The 21,616-nt window shown below is 38.1% G+C and overlaps 1 protein-coding gene across 1 annotated transcript in view; it reads right to left on the bottom strand.

The window, feature by feature from the left end:
* The window catches only part of Top1 (DNA topoisomerase I), an 88,326-nt gene that overhangs the window by 48,450 nt on the left and 18,260 nt on the right, over window positions 1–21,616 (bottom strand). Inside the window, exon 3 of the mRNA XM_059261833.1 lies at window positions 8,853–8,955. Within this exon, the coding sequence (XP_059117816.1) occupies window positions 8,853–8,955 (103 nt within the window). The remainder of the gene's footprint in view (window positions 1–8,852; window positions 8,956–21,616) is intronic.

The following is a 21,616-nucleotide window of genomic DNA, read 5'->3' as shown; positions in this document are numbered from 1 at the left end:
ACTTTGCCTTGTTACATACTCCTCCCTCATTTACATTCTCCTCCTGCTCCCATCAGCTGTTATATAAGTGACAAGTTTCTAATCAGCAAACCTTTTAGCTCATGAAGGCTGAATGGCACAGAGAATGCTTGCTGATGGCATACAGTGACATTTCTCCACTAACAGTATTATCAGTCGACTCACTGTGTTCTTGTGTGTTTCAATCAAAGTACAATGTTTTATCAAAAAAAATTATCCTATAACCGTATAAAGAAATTAATCCTTAGCCGGGCGGTGGTGGCGCACGCCTTTAATCCCAGCACTCGGGAGGCAGAGGCAGGCGGATCTCTGTGAGTTCGAGGCCAGCCTGGCCTACAGAGCGAGATCCAGCGCAAAGCTACACAGAGAAACTCTGTCTCGAAAAAACCAAAAGAAATTAATCCTTGGGGCTGGAGAGATGCCTCAGAGGTTAAGAGGGTACTGGCTGCTCTTCCAGAGGTCCTGAGTTCAATTCCCAGCAACTACATGGTGGCTCACAACCATCTAATAAGATCTGGTGCCCTTTTCTGGCATGAAGGCATACATGCAGGCAGAACACTGTACAAATAATAAATAAATTTAAAAGAAGAATCTAATCCTTTATATGTTGCTGAGCCTAAAATTTGACTCATTAGGTGGCATACACCTAATAATATGCAGAGTTTTGATATTACTATATTTAGCTTCTATTATAAATGTACAATAATAATAATAATAATAAACCCTTTAACAAAGTCTAAACACTTAAGTGTCCTACATAAATTTTATATAAAAGCAAATTCTGGAAACAAATGCAGTCATCTTAATGATGAATATATCTTCTCCCCACACTATCCTCTAACCAAGCATTGTACTTGGTTTTAGTAACTGCCAAGTGTGTTTGTGTATGTTTTGGTACTATGTAGTCCTGGCTAGCCTAAAACTCACTATGTATTCTAAGCTGGCCTTGAGCTTACAGAAATCTGCCAGCCTCTGCTGCGATTAAAGCCATGCAGCACACACGGCTGTATTTGTTTTCACAATCCTTACTGTACTTAATTTTGTAATATTCCTGAGAGGTACGTTTTATTTTCTTTCAGACTAATTTATATACAGAGGAAGTGGAAATTTAAAAACTAATGGAAATTCCGTTATAGAGAAGCCAGGATTAAACTCGGTATTTCCATTTAGAAGTTTGAAGCACCTGCTAATACACTGTTAACACCTTTCCACTTAAATACTATTTAAAATATTTGTTTTGTTTCCTTGTTTACTGTAGATGGATGTTTTGCCTGCATATTATGTCTGCACAACATGCAGTCTTGGTATCTGAGAAAGACAGTGGCGTGAGTCAGATCTCGTGGGGCCAGAGTTACAGAAAGTTGTGAGCTAGTATGTGAAGAAAGCTGGTCATTAAAATGGGGTCCTCTGAAAGAGTAGTTAAGTACTCTTAACTGCAGAAGAATCTCTCCAACCCCAGATATCACATTTTCACTTAGTTAATATTATCACTTGTTTTGTATAGAAAGTCTAAGATTTGACATATTAAGTTCATTAATATCTTGCCACCAAGTAGTTATTTCCTAAAACAGAAATCTTCAATACTTGAAAGAATCAGACCTTTGTGATTACTTCCTATGAAAATATAAATGGCTAATTAAGGAATGCTTCAGGCTCCATCTTCCTTTACATATTCTACCACTCTTCCCAATTCTTTCTTCTTTTTTTCTTTTTCTTTCTTTTTTTAGCTTTTTATTTTATGTGTATTGGTGTAAAAGTGTCCGATCCCTTGGAACTGGAGTTACAGACAACTGTGAGCTGCCATGTGGGTGCTGGGAATTGAACCTGGGTCCTCTGGAACCACTAAGCCATCTCTCCAGCCCTCTTCTTTTTTTCTTTTGCTTTGTTTTTGTTTGTCAAGAAAGGGTTTTTCTGGCTGGAGAGATGGCTAAGGTTAAGAGCACTGGCTGTTCCTCCAGAGGTCCTGAGTTCAATTCCCAGCAACCACATGGTGGCCCACAACCATCTAAAATTAGATCTTATACCCTCTTCTGGCATGCAGGCATACATGCAGGCAGAACACTGTATACATAATAAATGTATAATAAAAAAAGAATGAGTGAATGGAAGGAAGGAAGGAAGGAAGGAAGGAAGGAAGGAAGGAAGGAAGGAAGGAAGGAAAGATTTATCTGTGTAACAGTACTGGCTGTACTGTAACTCACTTTGTAGACCAGCCTGGTCTCAAACTCAAGAGATCTGCCTGCCTCTCTTACAAGTGCTGGGATTTAAGGGGTACACTACACCACCATCTCCCAATTCTCTTTCTTAATGAAAGTAATTAGAAAATTAATCTGCCTCAGTGGAAAACTCCTTGATTCAGCAATCACATCCCTCTGTGAATAAGATTATACTACACCAGCTGAATAACCAAAGTCATATTAAAGAAAGTAAACAGTATGTCTAGCCTTAAATGAAACATACATATACACATAAATACATATATATGGCACTCACTCCTCTAAAGGCTCAGGATCACTGCAGTAGAGAGGGCAGAAAGAGTATAGTAAGAGGCAGGGGGAATAGAATACAAACAAATTCTCTGAGAACTAATAATAAAAAAGAGAAAGATAAAGACTTAAAGCCGCCGGGCGGTAGTGGCGCACACCTTTAATCCCAGCACTCGGAGGCAGAGCCAGGTGGATCTCTGTGAGTTTGAGGCAAGCTGGGCTACAGAGTGAGTTCCAGGACAGGCTCCAAAGCTACACAGAGAAACCCTGTCTCTCGAAAAACCAAAAATAAGACTTAAAGCCTTCTTTTCATAACGTTCATGATTGTCTTATGCTTCAACCAGTTGAATTCCAATGACGATGATGATAATGATGAAGATGATGGAAGAAAGCAGCCCATGCTATTTTTAAAGTGAGACAATAGTGAGACCTCTGGTCTGTGACTCTCATAGGAGCTAAGCAAACAAAAGATTGACCAGTATTTCTTTAAAGCATGTATTTAGACAGAAGGAAGGTGAGGGAAGGGACAAGCAAGGGGATGGCAGGAAGAAGCCCGGAAGATAAGGCATTTCTCTTTCGAATTAGAAAATTATTTAATTTTGTAGGGAAAAATTAAAAGGGGATGATGTACCCTTATAAAACCTAGAGTCCTGATATTCTGGGAAGCTAGATGTTGACTACAGGAAGACATCAAAATCTGTTCTTTATGGACAATAGTGTTTAGGAAATAGAAGAATAGTAGCACACAACAGATACACATCTTGCTCTAACAAAACCCGGAGGTAAGTACTGGCATCTCCACTTCACCCATCTGGAAATTAAAGCACAGAAAACTTAAGTAACTTGCCCAAAGAGAACTATTTAATGAGAAAGAATGAGGATTTAAACTCAGGCAGTCTGGCTCCAGAGTCCGTCATGAACTTGACCATTCTATTACTTCACAAACAAAGCAGGCAAGCAAATAAATAAGTAAATACTATTAAGTTTAATAGAAATCTACTCATCTTCTGAGAATAAGACTTAGTCACTGATGCTTGCCAACTATTCAAAGCAGCAGACCCTGAAGGTCACAGACAATTGAATCTTAGGTATTCCAACAAAAGAGTGAGTTGGCTTCCAAGCTACAAAAGGAAAGAAATTAATGGCTTTTCAAGGAAAGCAGGCAGCTAAATAAAGCTTAAATGTTTTAAATAAAACAATTCAAGGTAACTTCAAAGTTGTCTCTGAGGAAAATAGAGCAACTAGTTTTCTTTTTTCTTTTTTTTTTTTTCCTCTTTCTTTTTTTCGAGACAGAGTTTCTCTGTGTAGCTTTGGAGCCTGTCCTGGAACTCGCTCTATAGCCCAGGCTGGCCTTGAACTCACATAGATCCGCCTGCCTCTGCCTCCCAAGTGCTGGGATTAAAGGCGTGTGCCACCACCGCCCGGCAGCAACTCGTTTTCAAAAGGCTCTAAGGCATGGTAGCTGCTTAATATCCACCATCATTAAGCTACTAAACAAAATCACAAGGATTCTGCTCTTCTGAATTACCAGAGTTGCCCACCTTGGATCTAGTAGATGTCTGAAACCACAGATAGTACCAAACTCTATTTATAGGGGTGGAGTGGGGGTTGGTATTCCTTATACAAGCATACCTATAACATTTAATCTATAAATTAGGCATATTAGGGATTAATATCAACAATAACAATTTTCTATAACTCTCAGCACATAATTATTCTCCCTCTCCTTTGAGAACTTTCCCTTTTCACTTACAAGAAACACTTTACTGCTTGCTTTGGTATATCCTAAATTGCTGCATCACTAGTCTCACACTTTGAAAGCATTAGGTAAAATAAAGGTAAATTGAATACAAGTTTCAACTATGATGTGTTGACAGATGATCTTCAGATAACCAAGACAACTACTGACAAACACCCTAAGAATACATATATATCGTGGATATACTGTATAGAGAGATGAATCAAGTCCCAGGGTTGTATTTCCTTAGAAAGTCATACAAATTGAAATTTATGAGCTGAGTAAGTGGCTTAAACCTATGTAATCCCAATAAGCAGCTCTTCAGTTTGAAGCCAGCCTTGGGTAACCATCTCAAAACAACTTATAAACAATTTATCACTAGGAATTTTCCATTAGTATAGTTTGGACATCTTGTCTGAAGAAAATCATAGAAAGTCAAACTGTGGCCAAGAGAGGTATACTATATGTAATTACAGAAAATTAAAGTAAAATGGAAATTAGGAACTATTTATTCCTTTGTTTGCATGCCTGGATAAAAGAGGACGTGCTCAAAGATGCCCAAATCAATGCACATTCTAACATTCTATTCCTTCTCCATCGAAGTTCCTTATCTTTAGCATTTTGGTTTTGAGTCATAGCATTTAATGGCTATGTATATTATAACGAGCCAGCCAATTATCCAAAACAGGAACCTTTTCTGTACTATAAAGTCCCTTTTAAACTGTTTCCAGTAGCTTCTTCCTCCCTTTAAAATCAAGCACTAACTTTAAACAGTTCAGTAGGTAGTCTGCCTCAAGCCAGCATTAACTAAGGTATCCCACCTAATTGCATTCCTTCCAAAACAAAATACATGCTACAATAGTAAAATGTCTTGTTTATGCTTTGTTTATGGGAATAAAATTAGAGCTTGTATGTACTAGAAAAGTACTACCACAGAGCTATACCCCCTAACACTTTTCATACTTTTCTCACCATCTGGAATGCCCCTTTATTATATTTGATTGAGACAGTTATAGCCCAGTTTTGCCTGAAACTTGGTGACTCTCCGATGCGGTTACCTCCTAAGCCAAGTGTCACTGTGCCAAGCAGGAATACCTCTTTTTCTAGCCATTACCTTTCCTCCTTTTGAGATCATTAACTATTTTCAGTGTCTAGTTTCAATTGTTGTCTCTATGAGCTGGTTGCGGTGGCACACGCCTTTAATCCCAGCACTCAGGAAGCAGAGGCAAGCAAGTCAACCTGGTCTATAGAGCTACACAGAAACCCTGTCTTCAAAAAAAAGTTGCCTCCACCATGAAATTTTAAAAGCAATGATTAGTATTCACTACAATAAGGATAGAAATAACTGAAAATGCCTTAACTCCAAATTAGATGGATCAATAATTAACTACTGAATTAGATCCCACTACAAAAACTGACAGCTCCAATTTATCTACATGATCTTCTATTAGGCTTTCTGGTAATCAACACTGTCACCATCATTATCTTAATTACTTAGCATGTTACAGTTTATAATGAGCTATCATGTACATAAACAAATCCAAAAGCTTGCCAAGGCAGGTAATGTTATTCACAGTCATCCAAAAAGGAAAAAAGAGACAAAGAAGTTGAATGCTTGGATTATGACAAAGCTTGTGAATGACAGAACTTGGCCTTTTGTTTTATGGTGCTTTTCAATATCACACCTACTATTGAAGAAAATATGACTACTAATGAATGACTAAGAGGGCTGTCTGGTCAGACTACAAGCCAATAACACCTTGGGAGCTGGAAAAATAGTCCTTTTCTTTCAAAGTGTTTTTTTTTTAAATATGAACTGTAAAAATGTTTGCTTTCTATTGCTGTGATAAAACACTGATCCAAAGGAACTTGGGGGGAAATGGTTTATTTAGCTTACATGTCCCAGGTCACAATCCATTGAAGGAAGCCAAGGCAGAAGTCAAGCAAAAGCCATGGAGGAATGCTGTTTACTGGCTTATCACGAATGGCTTGCCAAGCCCGCCTTCTTATACAACCCCAGGGATGGCGCAGCCCACAGTAGATTGGGCCTTCTAACATCAACCAATAATCAAAAACATGCCCCAGGCTTGCCTACAAGCAGATTTTATGGAGGCATTTTCTCAAGTTCCCAATTGAGGTTCCCTCTTTCCAAATGACTGTAACTCATACAAGTTCACAAAAAGTAACCAGCACATAATCATAGGTCAAGAAATAAATGAGGAAATGAGAGATGGTGAAACTGTTAAGAGCACTTGCTGCTCTTCCAGAGGACCTGGGTTCAGTTCCTAGCACCCACATGGTGGCTCATAACCACCCACAGACTCCAATTCCAGGGGATTTGATGTCTTCTTCTTCTGACCTTTGTGGACACCAGGCACACATGTGGTTCACATACATACATGCAGGCAAAATACTCATATACATATAAATTAAATCTAATAAAATAAAATAAATAATAAATTACGTAAGTAATAATTTAACTTGACTGGTGTAAATGTTTGTGCAACATCACAGGCCAAAAAACCCAACCAAACGAGAAAAACGAAAACAAAAACAAAAACAGGAGACAGAGATGAGTTTTCCTAAGGTCAAAATTTGATGTGACTAGTGCTTTTAGTGACAAATTTGAGGGATTTAGGATCCAAAAAGAAAGGCAGTGACATGAGCTGGTCTTTTAAAATTTAGGGAATAACCTGGTGGTGATGGAGCCCGCCTTTAATCCCAGCACTTGGGAGGCAGAGGCAGGTGGATCTCTGTGAGTTTGAGGCCAGCTGGGTCCTGAGTTTCTGGACATCCAGGGCTGTTACACAGAGAAACCCTGTCTTGAAAAAAAACAAAGCAAAACAAAAAAAATTAAGGGAACCTACAACATGCTAAGGAGGACAGTGCTTGTACTTGGGTAAATTGGCAACACAGCTGACTTTGTTTAAGCAGGGAGTTAGATTTTTGTTTGTTTTGATTGTAAGGAATAATCTACTGGGGATATTGATTGGAGTCACAACTCTTTCTTACTGGATAATGTGACTTTTGTAGACATGACCTCAGACTTCTGTGCACACAAAGAAACAAATGAAATCATCTTCAATATTGGCTACCTTGTTTTGCACCTTGAGTGAAACCAAATAACCAAGGTGGGATTCTTTCAGGTTTGTGTCCACAGCACCAGAAGAAAGAAAGGTAGCTCTCCTGTTTTTACTACTATTATTGCACAGGAATGTAATACCTGGACTTGAGTCCCAAGTACAATCTGGTGACAAATAATCAATGCTACTATCTAGATGAGGGGACACAGAAATACATCCCAAACTCCTGCTCCCTAACAGTAACAGCTGAAATGAGGATAATAATCACAAAGTTAACTAGGCTTGGTCAGAAAGAAAAACCAAAAAAGGATTTGTAAGCATCTGAAAAAGGTCATTCTAAGTTTTAATTATTCTGGGCTTCAGAATAATGAATCTGCAACAACAGAAAACTAAAGAAACCTCACACTACTAAGAACATCAGCAATCACTTATACCAGAACTGTATTAGAGTATAACCTTTACACACTTGCTTTGCTGTAAAAACTATGTCTAGGGAATGGTCAAAACCAGAAGCAGTTGCAAGCTTCCTTACAAGGTATCTGGTTAACTGTCCTCGTAAACTTAACCACATATGAATTAGAGACTTACAGTCACAGAAACGCAGGCCAAGTTCTTTCAATGCTTCCTGGCAAAAAGGCTACTGGTTTATAAAAGTGTATTAAAAGACAGAGTGTATACCAAAACCTGCCTAAATTTAGGTTGGGCATGGTGGCCTATAATTATTAATTCTCTTCAAAATTGTAATAGTTTATGTTTGTGCATATTCTGAGGCTGTGATAATACTAAAGAAACACGAATAGTTGTTAATGTCCTTCGTATCATCGTGACATGAGGTTCTTTATCTTTGGCAATATTCTTTGCTCTCAAATCTACTTTCATAGATATTACTATTAGCTGGACAAGTGTAAACTGGAGAAGGTAAGATGCACAAGAACCAAAACTCATTTCAAGTGCTGAGATTAGTATTAAGAGTAAATAAAATAAACTAGCTGATCAAGTTATAAGCAATGACTGTGTAGTAGAAAAACCAGTAGGGGTACATGATTTGGGAAGAAATATCCTCACTAGAGAAAATTAAACTGGTTATTTTAATGATTCATAAATAAATCACAAAATGGTAAGAAATTTTCTCTTAACTTGTCTGCTGACAATAAGAAAAACTAGTGAAATAGTTTTAAAATATAAATATAGCTTTAAAATCTAGGGAACAATGGCATCAAATCATTTTTTTTTACAAAGGTAAGCTCTGTATGTTTGATTAAACAGCCTATTACAATAGATCTATACTTTAGTATTATGAAATGTTATTAAAAGAAAACTCAATGTGCTTGCTTTGTATATCATGATCTAAACAATAACATCCCAAGTGAGGCCTGAATTATAAAAGCATTCTCTTTAACAATTCCAGCAAATACAGTTTCTTACTTTGCTACCCATGCTATTGGCCTCACCTCAAGATGATACCTATCCATGGGAACCAAGGATGCCAACTCCCTAATAAGTGATGCCCTGTTGCTCAATCCTTACCTGTTGCTATGCTTAGACTTTTCCCGGTCCTTTTCCTTATCCTTCTTGTGCTCTTTATGCCGGTGTTCTCGATCTTTATGTTTATCTTTGTGTTTGTGAGAATCTGCAACCATAAGAGACAAGTTGGTTACAAGAAATCATAAGTTATCTTTTGCCTACCTACCTATAGAAACAGATGTCAAATGGCAAAGTGACCATACATACCAGCACATACTACTGGTAGGAAGATTTCACAAAGACACCCCATGGCCCTGTCTCAAATCCAGGAACTTACGAATGATAAGGAAGCACTCTACCACTAAGCTGCCTCCATGGTTTCATTTACTGCTGAGTGACATCCATTATATGGCTATACTGTAATTTATGACTCACATGTTAGTGTACATTTGCTTCTAAATGAAGTAAAGTTGCCAGGTAATATTTAAAAAGTACTTTTAACTTAAAGTGCTAAATTATGTATTCCTAAGTGGTTGTACTATCATACATATCCATGAACAATCATTAGTTTTAAGCTGCTACAAATCATTAGCAACATCTAGAATTATCAGTCTTGGCTTTTTTTGTTTGTTTGTTTGTTTCTCTTTAAGTCTTACTATGCAGCTCTGGCTGGCCTGAATTCTGTATGTAATCAGGCTGGCCTTAAACTCACCCACCCTTGCCTCCTGAGTGCATCACAATGCCTGGCTAAAATAATCGTTACTGTCTTTTTTCCTACTCTAAAAAGGTATATTGTGGTGGCTTGAATAAGAATGACCCCCATAGACTCCTGTGTTTGAATGCTTAGTCATCAGGAATGGCACTATTTGAAAATGTTAGGCAGTGTGGCCTTGTTGGAGTAGGTGTATCACCAGGGGTGGAATTTGTTCTCTTGACCTATGGATCAGGATATATCTCTAAGCTACACCTCCAGCCTGCCTGCCTGCTGCCATGCTCTCCGACATGATGATGATAGACTAAACCTCTGAAACTGTAAGCAAACCCACAATTATAAGCTTTATTTTATAAGAATTGCCTTGGTCAAGGTGTCTCTTCACAGCAATGTAACAGTGACTAAGTGGCCTGCATGTATGTAAATGCTTTGTGTGTTTGTGCTGGGTCCCCATAGAGGCCACAAGAGCATTAGATCCTCTGGAACTGAGTCCTGGGGAGCCAAACCTAGGTCAAGAGCAAGTGCTCTTACCTTCTGAGCCAGCCCCCTCATTGTGGTTTTAGTCCTTGTTTTTCTAATGATTAAGAGATGTTTTAATGAAGATTATCTGTACTTACTGACTATTCACATACTTTGGTTAAATATCTATTGCAATATCATCCAATGTCCTGTTTGTATATATGTCTGTGTGAATTTGTATGCATCTTACTATTGAGCTGTACAAGTTTTTTTTTATTTCTGGGTTACAAATATTTTGGCCACATGTATTATAATACTATGATTATATTCTGTTAGTCACTGGCTTGCTATTTTGGATGGATACCCTCCTTCATACAGACACTCAACTGTTGAGATTATAAAAGTGAACTTTCATAATGAGCCTTTTTTTTTTTTTTTCAAAAAAAGATTTATTCTGAATATGTGCATGGGTTTTTGGCTTGTATGTATGTCTATATGCCGTGTCCATGTAATGCGTGTCTGTGGAGGCCAGAAAAGAGCATCAGATTCACTGGAACTGGAGTTACAGATGGTTGGGAGCTTCCATGTGAGTGGTAGAAATCAAACCCAGGTCCTCTGGAAGAGCACTGGCAGCTCTTCACAGCCAAATTATCTCTGCAGCCCCCATAACTAGTCTTAAGAAAAAAGATGTCAGGCTGGAGAGATGGCTCAGCAGTTAAGAGCACTGGCTGCTCTTCCAAAGGTCTTGAGTTCAATTCCCAGCAACCACATGGTGGTTCACAACCATCTAATGAGATCTGGTGCCCTCTTCTGGCCTGCAGGCATACATGCAGGCAAACACTGTATACATAATAAATAAATAAATCTTTTTAAGAAAAAAGATGTCCTAATTTATTTAATCAATTTTTCTCTTGGCATGAGCTTTGCTTATCAAAATATCAATTGTTCTCACCTACCCCCCAGTTCTCTTACAGGGGTTTTCTTTGTTTTGATGTATGTTGATTGTATAAAATAGTGGGTTTCATTATTGCATTGTCTCTCCCCACTTTTTGCTAGTATTAGGGAAACACTCTACCACAGAGCTACATTGTAGGCCTTATTATAACATTTCATACATGTTATATAAGATACTTTGATATTTCCTCCTTCATTACCCATATTATCCCCACTCCCACTGGATCCCATCCTATTCCCATTTACTATAGTGTCTATTTAGGATCACATAAGGGAAACTTACAATACTGTGTATCTCTGAGTCTGGCTTATTGCTATGCACCTTATATCCCAGCTCTGGGGAGACAGAGACAGAACTCTGGAACTCCCAGTTTAGTGAGAAATTCTATCTCAAAAAAAAAAAAAAAAAAAAAAAAAAAAGGTGAAAAGAGGCCAGAGAGAAGTTTCAGTAGTTAAAAATACTTGCTGTTCTTTAAGATAGATGATAGGAGTTCATTTCACAGCACACAATGTCCTGTAATTCTAGCTCCTGGAGATCTAACACACTCTTCTGGCCTCCAAGGGCATCTATACTCATACATACACATAAATAAATAATAAAATAAATCTTTAAAAAATAAGGCAGAGAGAGCCCGATGAAGACATCTGATACTGCCCTGCAAATGTACTTGCACCCTCCCATGCATGTCTACAAGTAAATGTCAGTATACAGCATGCAACATAGTAAAAGGCACTGGAACTTCCCTCTTGATTGCTCCTTTATCTAGTAGAAACCAGCTACCACACTAGCAGCACACTCAAGGCATGTGGTGAGGAACTGATGCTTTCTTCTAACAGCCACATGAAGAAATCATCTTAGAAATGAATCCTCCACCACCCAATTTAGCCTTCAGATGATTGTAACTCAGGTAGACATGCAATCTTTATGAAATACTTTTTGTTTTTTTTTTGTTTTTGTTTTTTCGAGACAGGGTTTCTCTGTGTAGCTTTGCGCCTTTTCCTGGAACTCACTTGGTAGCCCAGACTGGCCTCGAACTCACAGAGATCCGCCTGGCTCTGCCTCCCGAGTGCTGGGATTAAAGGCATGCGCCACCACCGCCCGGCATGGCAACTCTTATAAAGGAAAACATTTAATGGGGTGGCTTATAGTTCAGAGGGTTAGTCCACTGTCATCATGATGGGACATAGCAGCATGCAGGCAGACATGGTGCAGGAGAGGAGCTGAAATTCTACATTCTGATCAAGAGGCGACAGGAAGTGAATTGATACTGGGTGTAGCTTGAGCATAGGAGACCTCAAAATACTTTTTTTAATGAATTCTTGAATTCAGCTAGCCTCCTAAGAAGTTGGTACTATAAGGCATGTAACACTACGCCCAGCTTAATCAACTAAATTTGAAGTAGCATGCTCCACAGCAATAAGATTAAGTATAGATTAAGTATTGCTGACCTGCAGCTAAAGAAATGACACTTGGCATAATTGAGTATCTATTCTATACTGGGCCCCAAGGAAAGAGAAACATTAATATTTGCAAGATCATGTCTCTACTTCTAAGAAATTCCCATCCCACAGAGATGGGAACAAACCATAAAGTGTTGGAAGGCTGAACTCAAATCTTCCATGCAGTATACAGAACCATCCAACTTTTAGGTCTCCAGTCTTAGAATGCGGAGTCAACCAAGGTAAAATTGGTGACCTTTACCTCAGGTCATAAACGTGACAATATATGCACCAGAACTACATGAAATAAAGCATGAGTTGTTTGGTTTATAACCAGAAATCAGCAAACAAGCTTCAGAATTGAATGTTAAGATGTACTACTATGGCTCAAGGGCATAGCAGGTATGGTAGTTTGAATGGGTATGGCTCCCAAAGACTCATGTGTCTGAATGCTTGGCAAATAGGGAGTAGCACTATTAGGAGGTATGGCCTTGTCAGAGTAAGTGCAGCCTTGTTGGAGAACTGTGTCACTGTGGAGGCGGCTTTGAGGTCTTAGATACTCAAGCTATACCCAGTGTGGCACACAGTCTCCTGCTGCCTGTGATCAAGATGTAGAACTCTCAGCTCCCTCTCCAGCACCATGTCTGCTTGCACACTGCTTCCCACCATGACGGTAACAGACTAAACCCCTGAAACTGTAAGCCAGCCCCAATTAAACTTTTTTCTTAATAAAAGTTGCCATGGTCATGGTGTCTCTTCACAGCAATAGAAACCCCAACTAAGACAGCAGGGAAATAATAACTGAGAAGAGGGGAGAAAAAGAGCACTACTGTATGTAATTCAATAAATCCATGAACATATACAAAAAACTGGCAGACAAACATCAAAATAGTGGATGTAATGATTTTAAAATTTAGAAATGTATGAACTTGAGTATATTTCATCTTATTTTCCATAATGAACTACTTTTATAATAAAGTTAGTTAAAGATTAACAAACTTTAAAATTTATTTTGAAGCTGGGCCTGATAGTACATCTTTAATCTCAGCAATTTGAGTTCAAGGCCAGTCTGGTCTATACAGGGAGTTCCAAGACAGCCAGGGTTATAGAGAGACTCAATCTAAATAAATGAATGAATGAATGAATGAATGAATGAATGAATAACAAATAAATGAAATTCATTTTTGTCAAATTACTAAAAAGCACTTAACTTTAAAATAGTAGTAACATTGTCATACAAATTCAGAGTAATTCCTACTAGGTTTCACATACATTATTATCTTTCTGAAATGCACAAAATTCAAAATTAATTTTAAAACCAGGTCTCCAGCCTTTGAAAACAAATGCTTTCTAGAACTGTAAAAACTATCCAGGGAGAAAATTAGGGCTGCTGGTAAATAATTCCATGGACACAAGTAAGATCTAGGCCAAAAATATGAACTCAAAGTCAGTATCTATCTACTATATTCTCAAACTGTGCTACAAAAGCTGTGATAGGTTAAAAAAAATTTTTTTTCTTAATAAAATCTCTATGACTGGCAAGGTAGCTCAGCTGGAAAAGTACCTGTTGCCAAACCTGACAATTGTGTGCAAAATGACTTCCACTGGTTGTCTTCCGACTAGAACATGTGTACCATAACCCCCATACAAATTAATGAAAATGTAACTAAAACATATGAATGTCTATTGAATTCTATAAATCTATTCATGAGTTTTACAAGGCAGACTTGGATATCTGAGGACAAATGATACAGAAGTAGATTTGAATCAGTACACAAGTAGCACTGTCCAATAATCAGTTGGTGCACAACTTTAATCCCGGCACTTGGGAAGCAGAGACAGGTGGATCTCTGTGAGTTCAAGGACAGCCTAGTCTACAGAGCGAGATCCAGGACAGGCACCAAAACTACACAGAAAAACCCTGTGGGGGTTGGGAGGAAGGACGGGATGGGACTGAATAATCTACTGAATTAACTGAAGAGGTGATCTGTATATGAGGAAGTAAACTGAGAAGTTAAAACCTCAAGCCTGGGAGTGGTGGTACACACCTTTAATCCCAGCACTTGGGAAGCCAGCCAGGGCTACACAAGAGAAGCCCTGTCTGGAAAAACCAAAGAAACAAACAAAAAACCCTCTAAAGATACATACTGAAGAGGTATTTCTGAGTAAATTGGGGTGGGATAAAGAATTATAACAAAGTTGCCAGTTATTTAAGTGATAGGTACATAGAAGCATCAAACTACCCTGTTACATACTGTGTGTATCCTTGAAACTTTACATAATAAACATGATCTCTAAGCATTTTCCTTTCTAATTCTTTATTTTTTGTTATTGTGTAAAGGTAAAGGGAAAAAATGAGCTTAATTCCAAGACAGAATCTGAATTAAGAAGGCAAAGAATGAAAAATAGTTTTGTTTGGGATTGGGGCTAAGGATCAATCCAATGCCTTCCTACTGAGTAACATCCCCAGACCTTGGGTTTTTGTTTTTGTTTGTTTGTTTTTTAAAGGAGGTCTTACTATGTAGTTCAAGCTGTCTACAGAACTTAAGATCCTCCTGCCTCCGCCTCCTGAGTACTGGGATAACAGACCTTTGCCACCACACTGGGTACCAAAGATAAAGTTAATAGATAGTATTAACCCAGGGTCAGTGTTCTACTCTAGGTTGACAGCTACTTTAATCTGAAAAAAAAAACAAAAATACATCATACTTAAGGGGAACTAGCTGAAAGGCAGTGTGTATAAGAAAGGGAAAAGAAAAAAATACTAGCTAATAACAACCCAGAAGACAGTGACAGCAAAGAGACTAAAAACAATTGAAAAAACATGCAAGTGCACTGAGGAAAATAGAAGCTGAATTCAGTTCTAAGAGCTCTATGTATACAGAATGTAGAGGAAGAGTACAGGAAAATTCTCATCTTTAGATCCTAGTAGCTGGAAGAACAAAAGGCCCTAGTAAAAAACTGAAAGCTGTGCCCCAAAACTAAGACTTTATGTGTCTAAAAGAAGCCAAGTATTCAAGGCAATAGTGGGACACCTGACCAAGATGCTGGTCAAAGGAGGAGGCAAGAAGTAGAAAGTAAAGCCAGTAAGAGCACACAGAACCCTACCCCACATGCTGAAAATACATTTGTAGAGAATATACTAGTGGTTTTAAAGATTAAGTATCCTCCTGGAATTTGTCAAAGAATAGCTATTGTTAAAAATATTTATGAAAACAATTGTGACATTCCAAATATCTATCAAATGCAAAAAGAAGGGCAATAATCTTGACTGACAGCTAAGAAATTAAAGGTGCCAACCACTGTGTACTATATCACCATAAAATCTTACTCACTGTGAATTCAGTCACCCAATGGCTGTTATGCATGCATTCCACTTGAGCTCATGTAGAAGCATGTGCGCGCACACACAAACACCAACAACATGTTCCAATTCTTAGCATTTGAAAACGCTAGATGAAACCACAAAGACCTCTAAAGTCATTTAAAAAACAGAATAATGTGTGACACTGCTTCACTGCAATTTAAATAAAATTACTCCAAAAAGATACATAAGTAAATGAATAAGTAGAAGAGACCAGAAATCAACATCTTTTGTTATTACTACCTAAAGTATTCCTCCCTGAGTCTGAAAAGGCTTTTAAGTAAAGAAACTTCCAGGTCCTGAGTTCAGTTCTCAGCACTCATGTTGGGTGAGCTCACAACTGCCTGTAACTCCAGCTCCGTATTCCAAGGACACAGACATAGACACACATAAAAATAAAGCAGAAAGAACCAAACTTCCAAATGATAACAATCTTCCATCTTCTTCCCACTTTAAGAGCAGTTTCTAGCTAGCATTACATAGGATTTGACAATTATTGTGCAAAAAATACTACCAGATTCAGGTTTTGTGAGGGCTAATTTAATTTACATGTATTCTCAAGTCCAAAGTACCCTACTAAAGACTGATCAGACAAGGACTCTGTACTCAAAGACTTTACAATCCAATCATGCAATTAATATTTGAACCTGAAGAACCATTACCCAAGGCACACAAGAGAAAGGGACATTAGAACAGGAGCCGGCAACATGCAGTCTCTCAACATGTGGCCATTTTTTTTAAATTAAATTTTTTCATTTATTTTACATACCGAACGGCCAGTTCCCCTCCCTTCTCATCTCCTCCCCCTTCTACCCACCTCCATCCACTCTTCCTCCATCTCCATTCAGAAAGGGGCAGGCCTCCCATGGGATTCAACAAAGCATGGCACATCAAGTTGAGGCAGGACTAAGCTCCTCCCCCTGCATCAAGGTTGGGCGAGGCAACCCAGCCATGTGGCCATTTTTAATGAAAAGGAAATATACATATCAAAGGTAATAGCTATTATTTACTAAATATGCATTTCCCTTAATTTGACATTTTTGAAAATAAAGCATACCTAACTGGTACATACAATCCTTGTGACAGTAGAATTCCACAATGTCTGTCTAATCAAGTAACTAATTCATGTGCTCACATCCCTCCTCTGACCCACCAGGGGTACAACCTTCAAGGTGTCTCTAGAGTCTAGAGAGAGGATGAATGGACAGCAGCAAAGTTAGGATGAATGGATGGCAGCAAAGTTAAGAGGGAAAAACTTCCAAAACACAAGTGACAGGTGAAGGGAAGCAATCAGAAGACAGACTTAACACTAAGGACACAACAAAGAGTTAAGAAAAAGGATGAGGAAACTAAGACTATTCTGAAGAATTATAACAGAATTTCTATATTTTGAATTTAAAGATTAAAACACAACTAGAGAATTTACTATTGTAGTTTTAAAAGTATAGTTGTTGACGTGAAGTAGAAATGTTGCTTTTCCTATTTTAGTATTGACCTTTTAGCAAGTTAAATTTGATGCCTTATGAACAAATAATTTTATATTATGCTTTAATTTTTTAAAAAATTATTCTTCATTCAGATATACAGAATGTTTGAAATAGCACTATAGACAAGATGTTTCCAAAAATGTGAGTGTGCATATCTTTTCTGTACACAGCTTAAAATCAAAAAGATGTAGTAGAGGATTTTTCCATTACTTGTAGATTCTGTTTTAATATTTATTTTACTCTATGTTATTTTCTTCTTTTTATGTTTGTAAGCTACTTCTCTCCTTCCACTAGGTGGGTCCCAGGGATTGAATTCAGGTGGAAGAAGCAGTTTGGACTAAATCTTACTAGACGCTAAGAGGGAATTATAAGAAGCAAGCTCTCTAGGCAGATAGGCCTACCTGCAATAAAAAAAATAGGCAACAGCAACTAGTCACTATTATCATTGCTGAAACATTCATCCTCTCATGACTGATCAAAATTAAGTAAGACGCACTTCCTGCCAGTGAGGAAGTGATGGAGTTGATTCTTGTCAGGAGCATATTTAAAAATAAAGTCTAGGGGGTTGGGGATTTAGCTCAGTGGTAGAGCGCTTGCCTAGCAAGCACAAGGCCCTGGGTTCAGTCCTCAGCTCCAGAAAAAAAAGAAAGAAAGAAAGAAAGAAAGAAAGAAAGAAAGAAAGAAAGAAAGAAAGAAAGAAAGAAAGAAAGAAAGAGAAAGAGAGAGAGAGAGAAAGAAAGGAAAGAAAGAAAGAAAGAAAGAAAGAAAGAAAGAAAGAAAGAAAGTCTAGTACACTGTATGATTCAGAGCCTAGGTTCAAAACCCAGCACAGCAAATTGAATAATTAAATCCCAGTTATATCTGTTTATCTCTCTAAAGCCATTTGGTTCCCAAAAGTTTTCTTTTTTGTAAAGTTATAGAAATACTCATTTTTTCTTGTAGGTCTAGAGTCCTAATCCTCTTATTAGACAAAAAGAAAACATATCTAGAAATAAGAAACATCTGCATCAAATAAATCTGACAAAATTTGGTCTGTTAAAAAAGAAACTCTTGCCGGGCGGTGGTGGCGCACACCTTTAATCCCAGCACTCGGGAGGCAGAGCCAGGCGGATCTCTGTGAGTTCCAGGCCAGCCTGGGCTACAGAGTGAGTTCCAGGACAGGTTCCAAAGCTACACAAAGAAACCCTGTCTCGAGGGAAAAAAAAACCAAAAAACAAAAAACCAAACCTCAAAGTTGACCTAATCTCAAGATGATAACAGAGCCAGAGATTGTAAACCAAGTCCCCTCTAGCCTCATCTGGCCAAATAAATTTTTCTTTTCTATAAGAAAATCAAACACACAAATTATATGAAAAAAAAAAGCCAAACCCACAAAACATTTTGCAAAACCTTAGAATTATAAGATGGGTGAGGGTGAGCACACCTCTAGTACCTTTAGCTAGCTACTGAGGAGTTGAAGAAGGAAGACTACTTGAATCCAAAGGTTCCCTGGGGAGTAGTGAGAACCTGCCCTCTCAAAAGAATGAGACAGAATATGAACAATCATAGGCAAACCTTACCACAGAGCTCTGAAAGAGATTAGAGGAAAACAGACTTGCTCCACAGTTAAAATGATCAAATTCTTGTTCTGTCATTTAGTGTTTGACCTTGGATGCAAACCATTTAACTATTACTCAAGAGAGAAGCACAGAAGCTGGCATGCCTTTAATCCCAGCACTGGGAAGGCAGAGGCCAGCCTGGTCTACAGAATAAGTTCCAGGATAGCCAAAGCTACATAAAGAGAAACTCTTATCTCAACACCCCACCATCACCAACACCCAAAAGAGAAAGCAGTATAAAAGTCTCAGGAGCTTCATATCTCTGCTCATCTTAAACTTGGTATCTGAGTCCTTGGCAAAAAAAAAAAAAAAAAAAAAAAAAAAGTTCCTCTTTGATAGATGAAATAATAGTCCGGACTCAGAAAATTTGATATTATTTAATCATCTTCATTATTAGTTTATATAACTGAACTGAGCTTAGTCACTGCATATAAGTTAACAGTTCTGGCTCTATATGTGCACTTAAAGCAGGAACCATACCCTAGGCACCTTGCCTGTTAAGGCAACACTAGATAAAGAGATATTTTATTATTTTTCCTATACTGAGATCCTAAAAATGACTTAAAAAGAAATAGAATTTTGGCCTCCTCTAACAATCCTGTACTCAAAAGTCTGAGTAATTTCCAGGCTGGTCCAGGGAGCTGGTTCAGCATGTACTAGTGCTAGCCACAACCAGAGAACCCACAGAGGCAGGCGCCTGTACTCGCAACCCTCTTATAGGAGGACAGGTAGCAGATATAGGAGAATCACTTCTAGAAGCTTCTGAGTCAGCAGCAAACACAAGAGACCCCACCTCAAGGTAGAAGAGAACCAACTCCTGAAAGCTGTTCTCATTCCATATACACAAAACATACATGTTCTGTGTGTGCACAAAATTAATTTTTTGTATTGTTTTTAAATAATTTCTAAGAAAACACCAGTTAAAATCCCACATGAAGTGCATGTTTGTATTATTTTAGCTGCAGTCAGTAGGTGGCCACCTAACAAAGTAGCCAAGCCTATTCCTCTTAGGGACTTTAAAGCAGTCAAGCTCAATCCAAGCATAAACATTTACACTTTCTAAGAGAAAACACAGGCTGGGGGTGTGTGACACAGGCTCAATGGTACTACATTTGCCTAGGAAATCAATTCCATCTTATGGAGGAGGGATGTTAAAGAAGCAACACACATTAATAATTATAAAATTATTTCACAATCTTCAAGATTTTAAAGTAAGCAAATCAAGGCATGAGAAGAGTCCTTTGCTTCCATAAAAACAAAGAATGGAGAGACAGCTTTCTTGTACAAAGAAGGGAACTCTGAGCCATGTTTGAAACCAGTCTAGTCTGTGTGTGTGTCTGGTTTATCTGTTAGTTCTTTCTTCTCTCCCCTCTCTCCTTTCCCTGCACCACCCCCCCCTCTCCAGGGTCTCTCTACATAGCCCTGGCTGTCTTGAAACTCACTATGTAGTCCAGGCTGGCCTCTGACTCCCAAGTGCTTAGATTAAAGGCTTGTACCACCAAGCATGGCCTGGAGCCAGACTCTACACCAACTTTTCTTGACAGACTTTGAGATATTATTATAGCAGTTATATAACAGTATGACCTCCTTCCTTCAAATACAGTAAGTACTCAAATCTGGTGTGTAATCAGTGTATAATATCAAAAGCTGTCTTCCCCAAGAAGGTACACACAGTACAACTTTTTCAAAGAAAAATCTCTATTCCTCGCTGATAAACAAATACAACCAGCTCACAAAATGGATATTGGAGCCACATGTGATGGCCCTTAAGTGTAATCTCAGTACTCGGGAGGCAGATAGGTGGACTGAGAATTGGGAGGCCAGGCTGTGATAATTAACACGATCTTGTCTCAAAAAAGACAATGGCTCCTGGGCTTGGTGGCATATGCCTTTAATCCCAAAGGCTTAGGACACAAAGACAGGTAGATCCCTGTGAGTTGGAGGCCAGCCTACATAATGTATTCCAGGCCAGCCAGAACTAAAAAGTAAGACCTTGTCTCCAAAATAAATGAATGAATAAATACATAAATAAATGGACTTTAACAGCAGTTCTCAATCTGTGGGCCACAACCCCTTTGGGGCTCAAATGACCCTTTCACAGGAATTGCATATCAGATATTTACATTACAATTCATAACAATAGCAAATTACAGTTATGAAGTAACAACAAAATAATTTTATGGTCAGAGGGTCACCACAACATGAGGAACTGTATTAAAGGGTCTCAGCATTAGGAAGGTTGAGAGAACTACTAGCTTAGAATGTAGCTCAGTAGAGCACTTGCCTAGCATGTACAAAGACTTGGGTTTGCCTCTCAGTACCACCAAACAACATAACAGACAATGAAATCATTTGACTGTACAGACCAATTTAATTAAAAAAAAAAGATATTTATCACCTCATCATTGTAAAGCTTACTGAGATGATGCCTTGCACCTTCTTCCTCCATAGAATCACATCCCGAAAGCTGGAGTTTACACAAATCAACATTATACTTAATACTTATGCACTTGTATTTTCTAATGCTTTAAAAGACTGTTTTTGTTTAGGGCAGATAATGAACTGGTCTCTGGTCTTAAAGACTGACATCTGGAAATATGGTCATATATCAGGAATATATGAATCTCCCCAGGAACCTGAAAGCCTATTGTCATTAAAAGGAAAGTTCAGCGAAAAAAATTCCACCCTCTTTCAACAGTCTCAATTCACACTTTAAGAACGTTGGTTTACTTTTAGTCTAGATCCATTTTAATAACAGCTAATTCAAGTGAATCCATAGAAGAGTCCTTATTTTACAATTCTCATTGACAATG

Source organism: Peromyscus eremicus, chromosome 4, assembly GCF_949786415.1.
Source record: "Peromyscus eremicus chromosome 4, PerEre_H2_v1, whole genome shotgun sequence".
Classification (NCBI taxonomy): domain Eukaryota; kingdom Metazoa; phylum Chordata; class Mammalia; order Rodentia; family Cricetidae; genus Peromyscus; species Peromyscus eremicus.
Note: the sequence above shows the minus strand (reverse complement) of the source record. Positions and strands in the feature narration are given on the sequence as shown.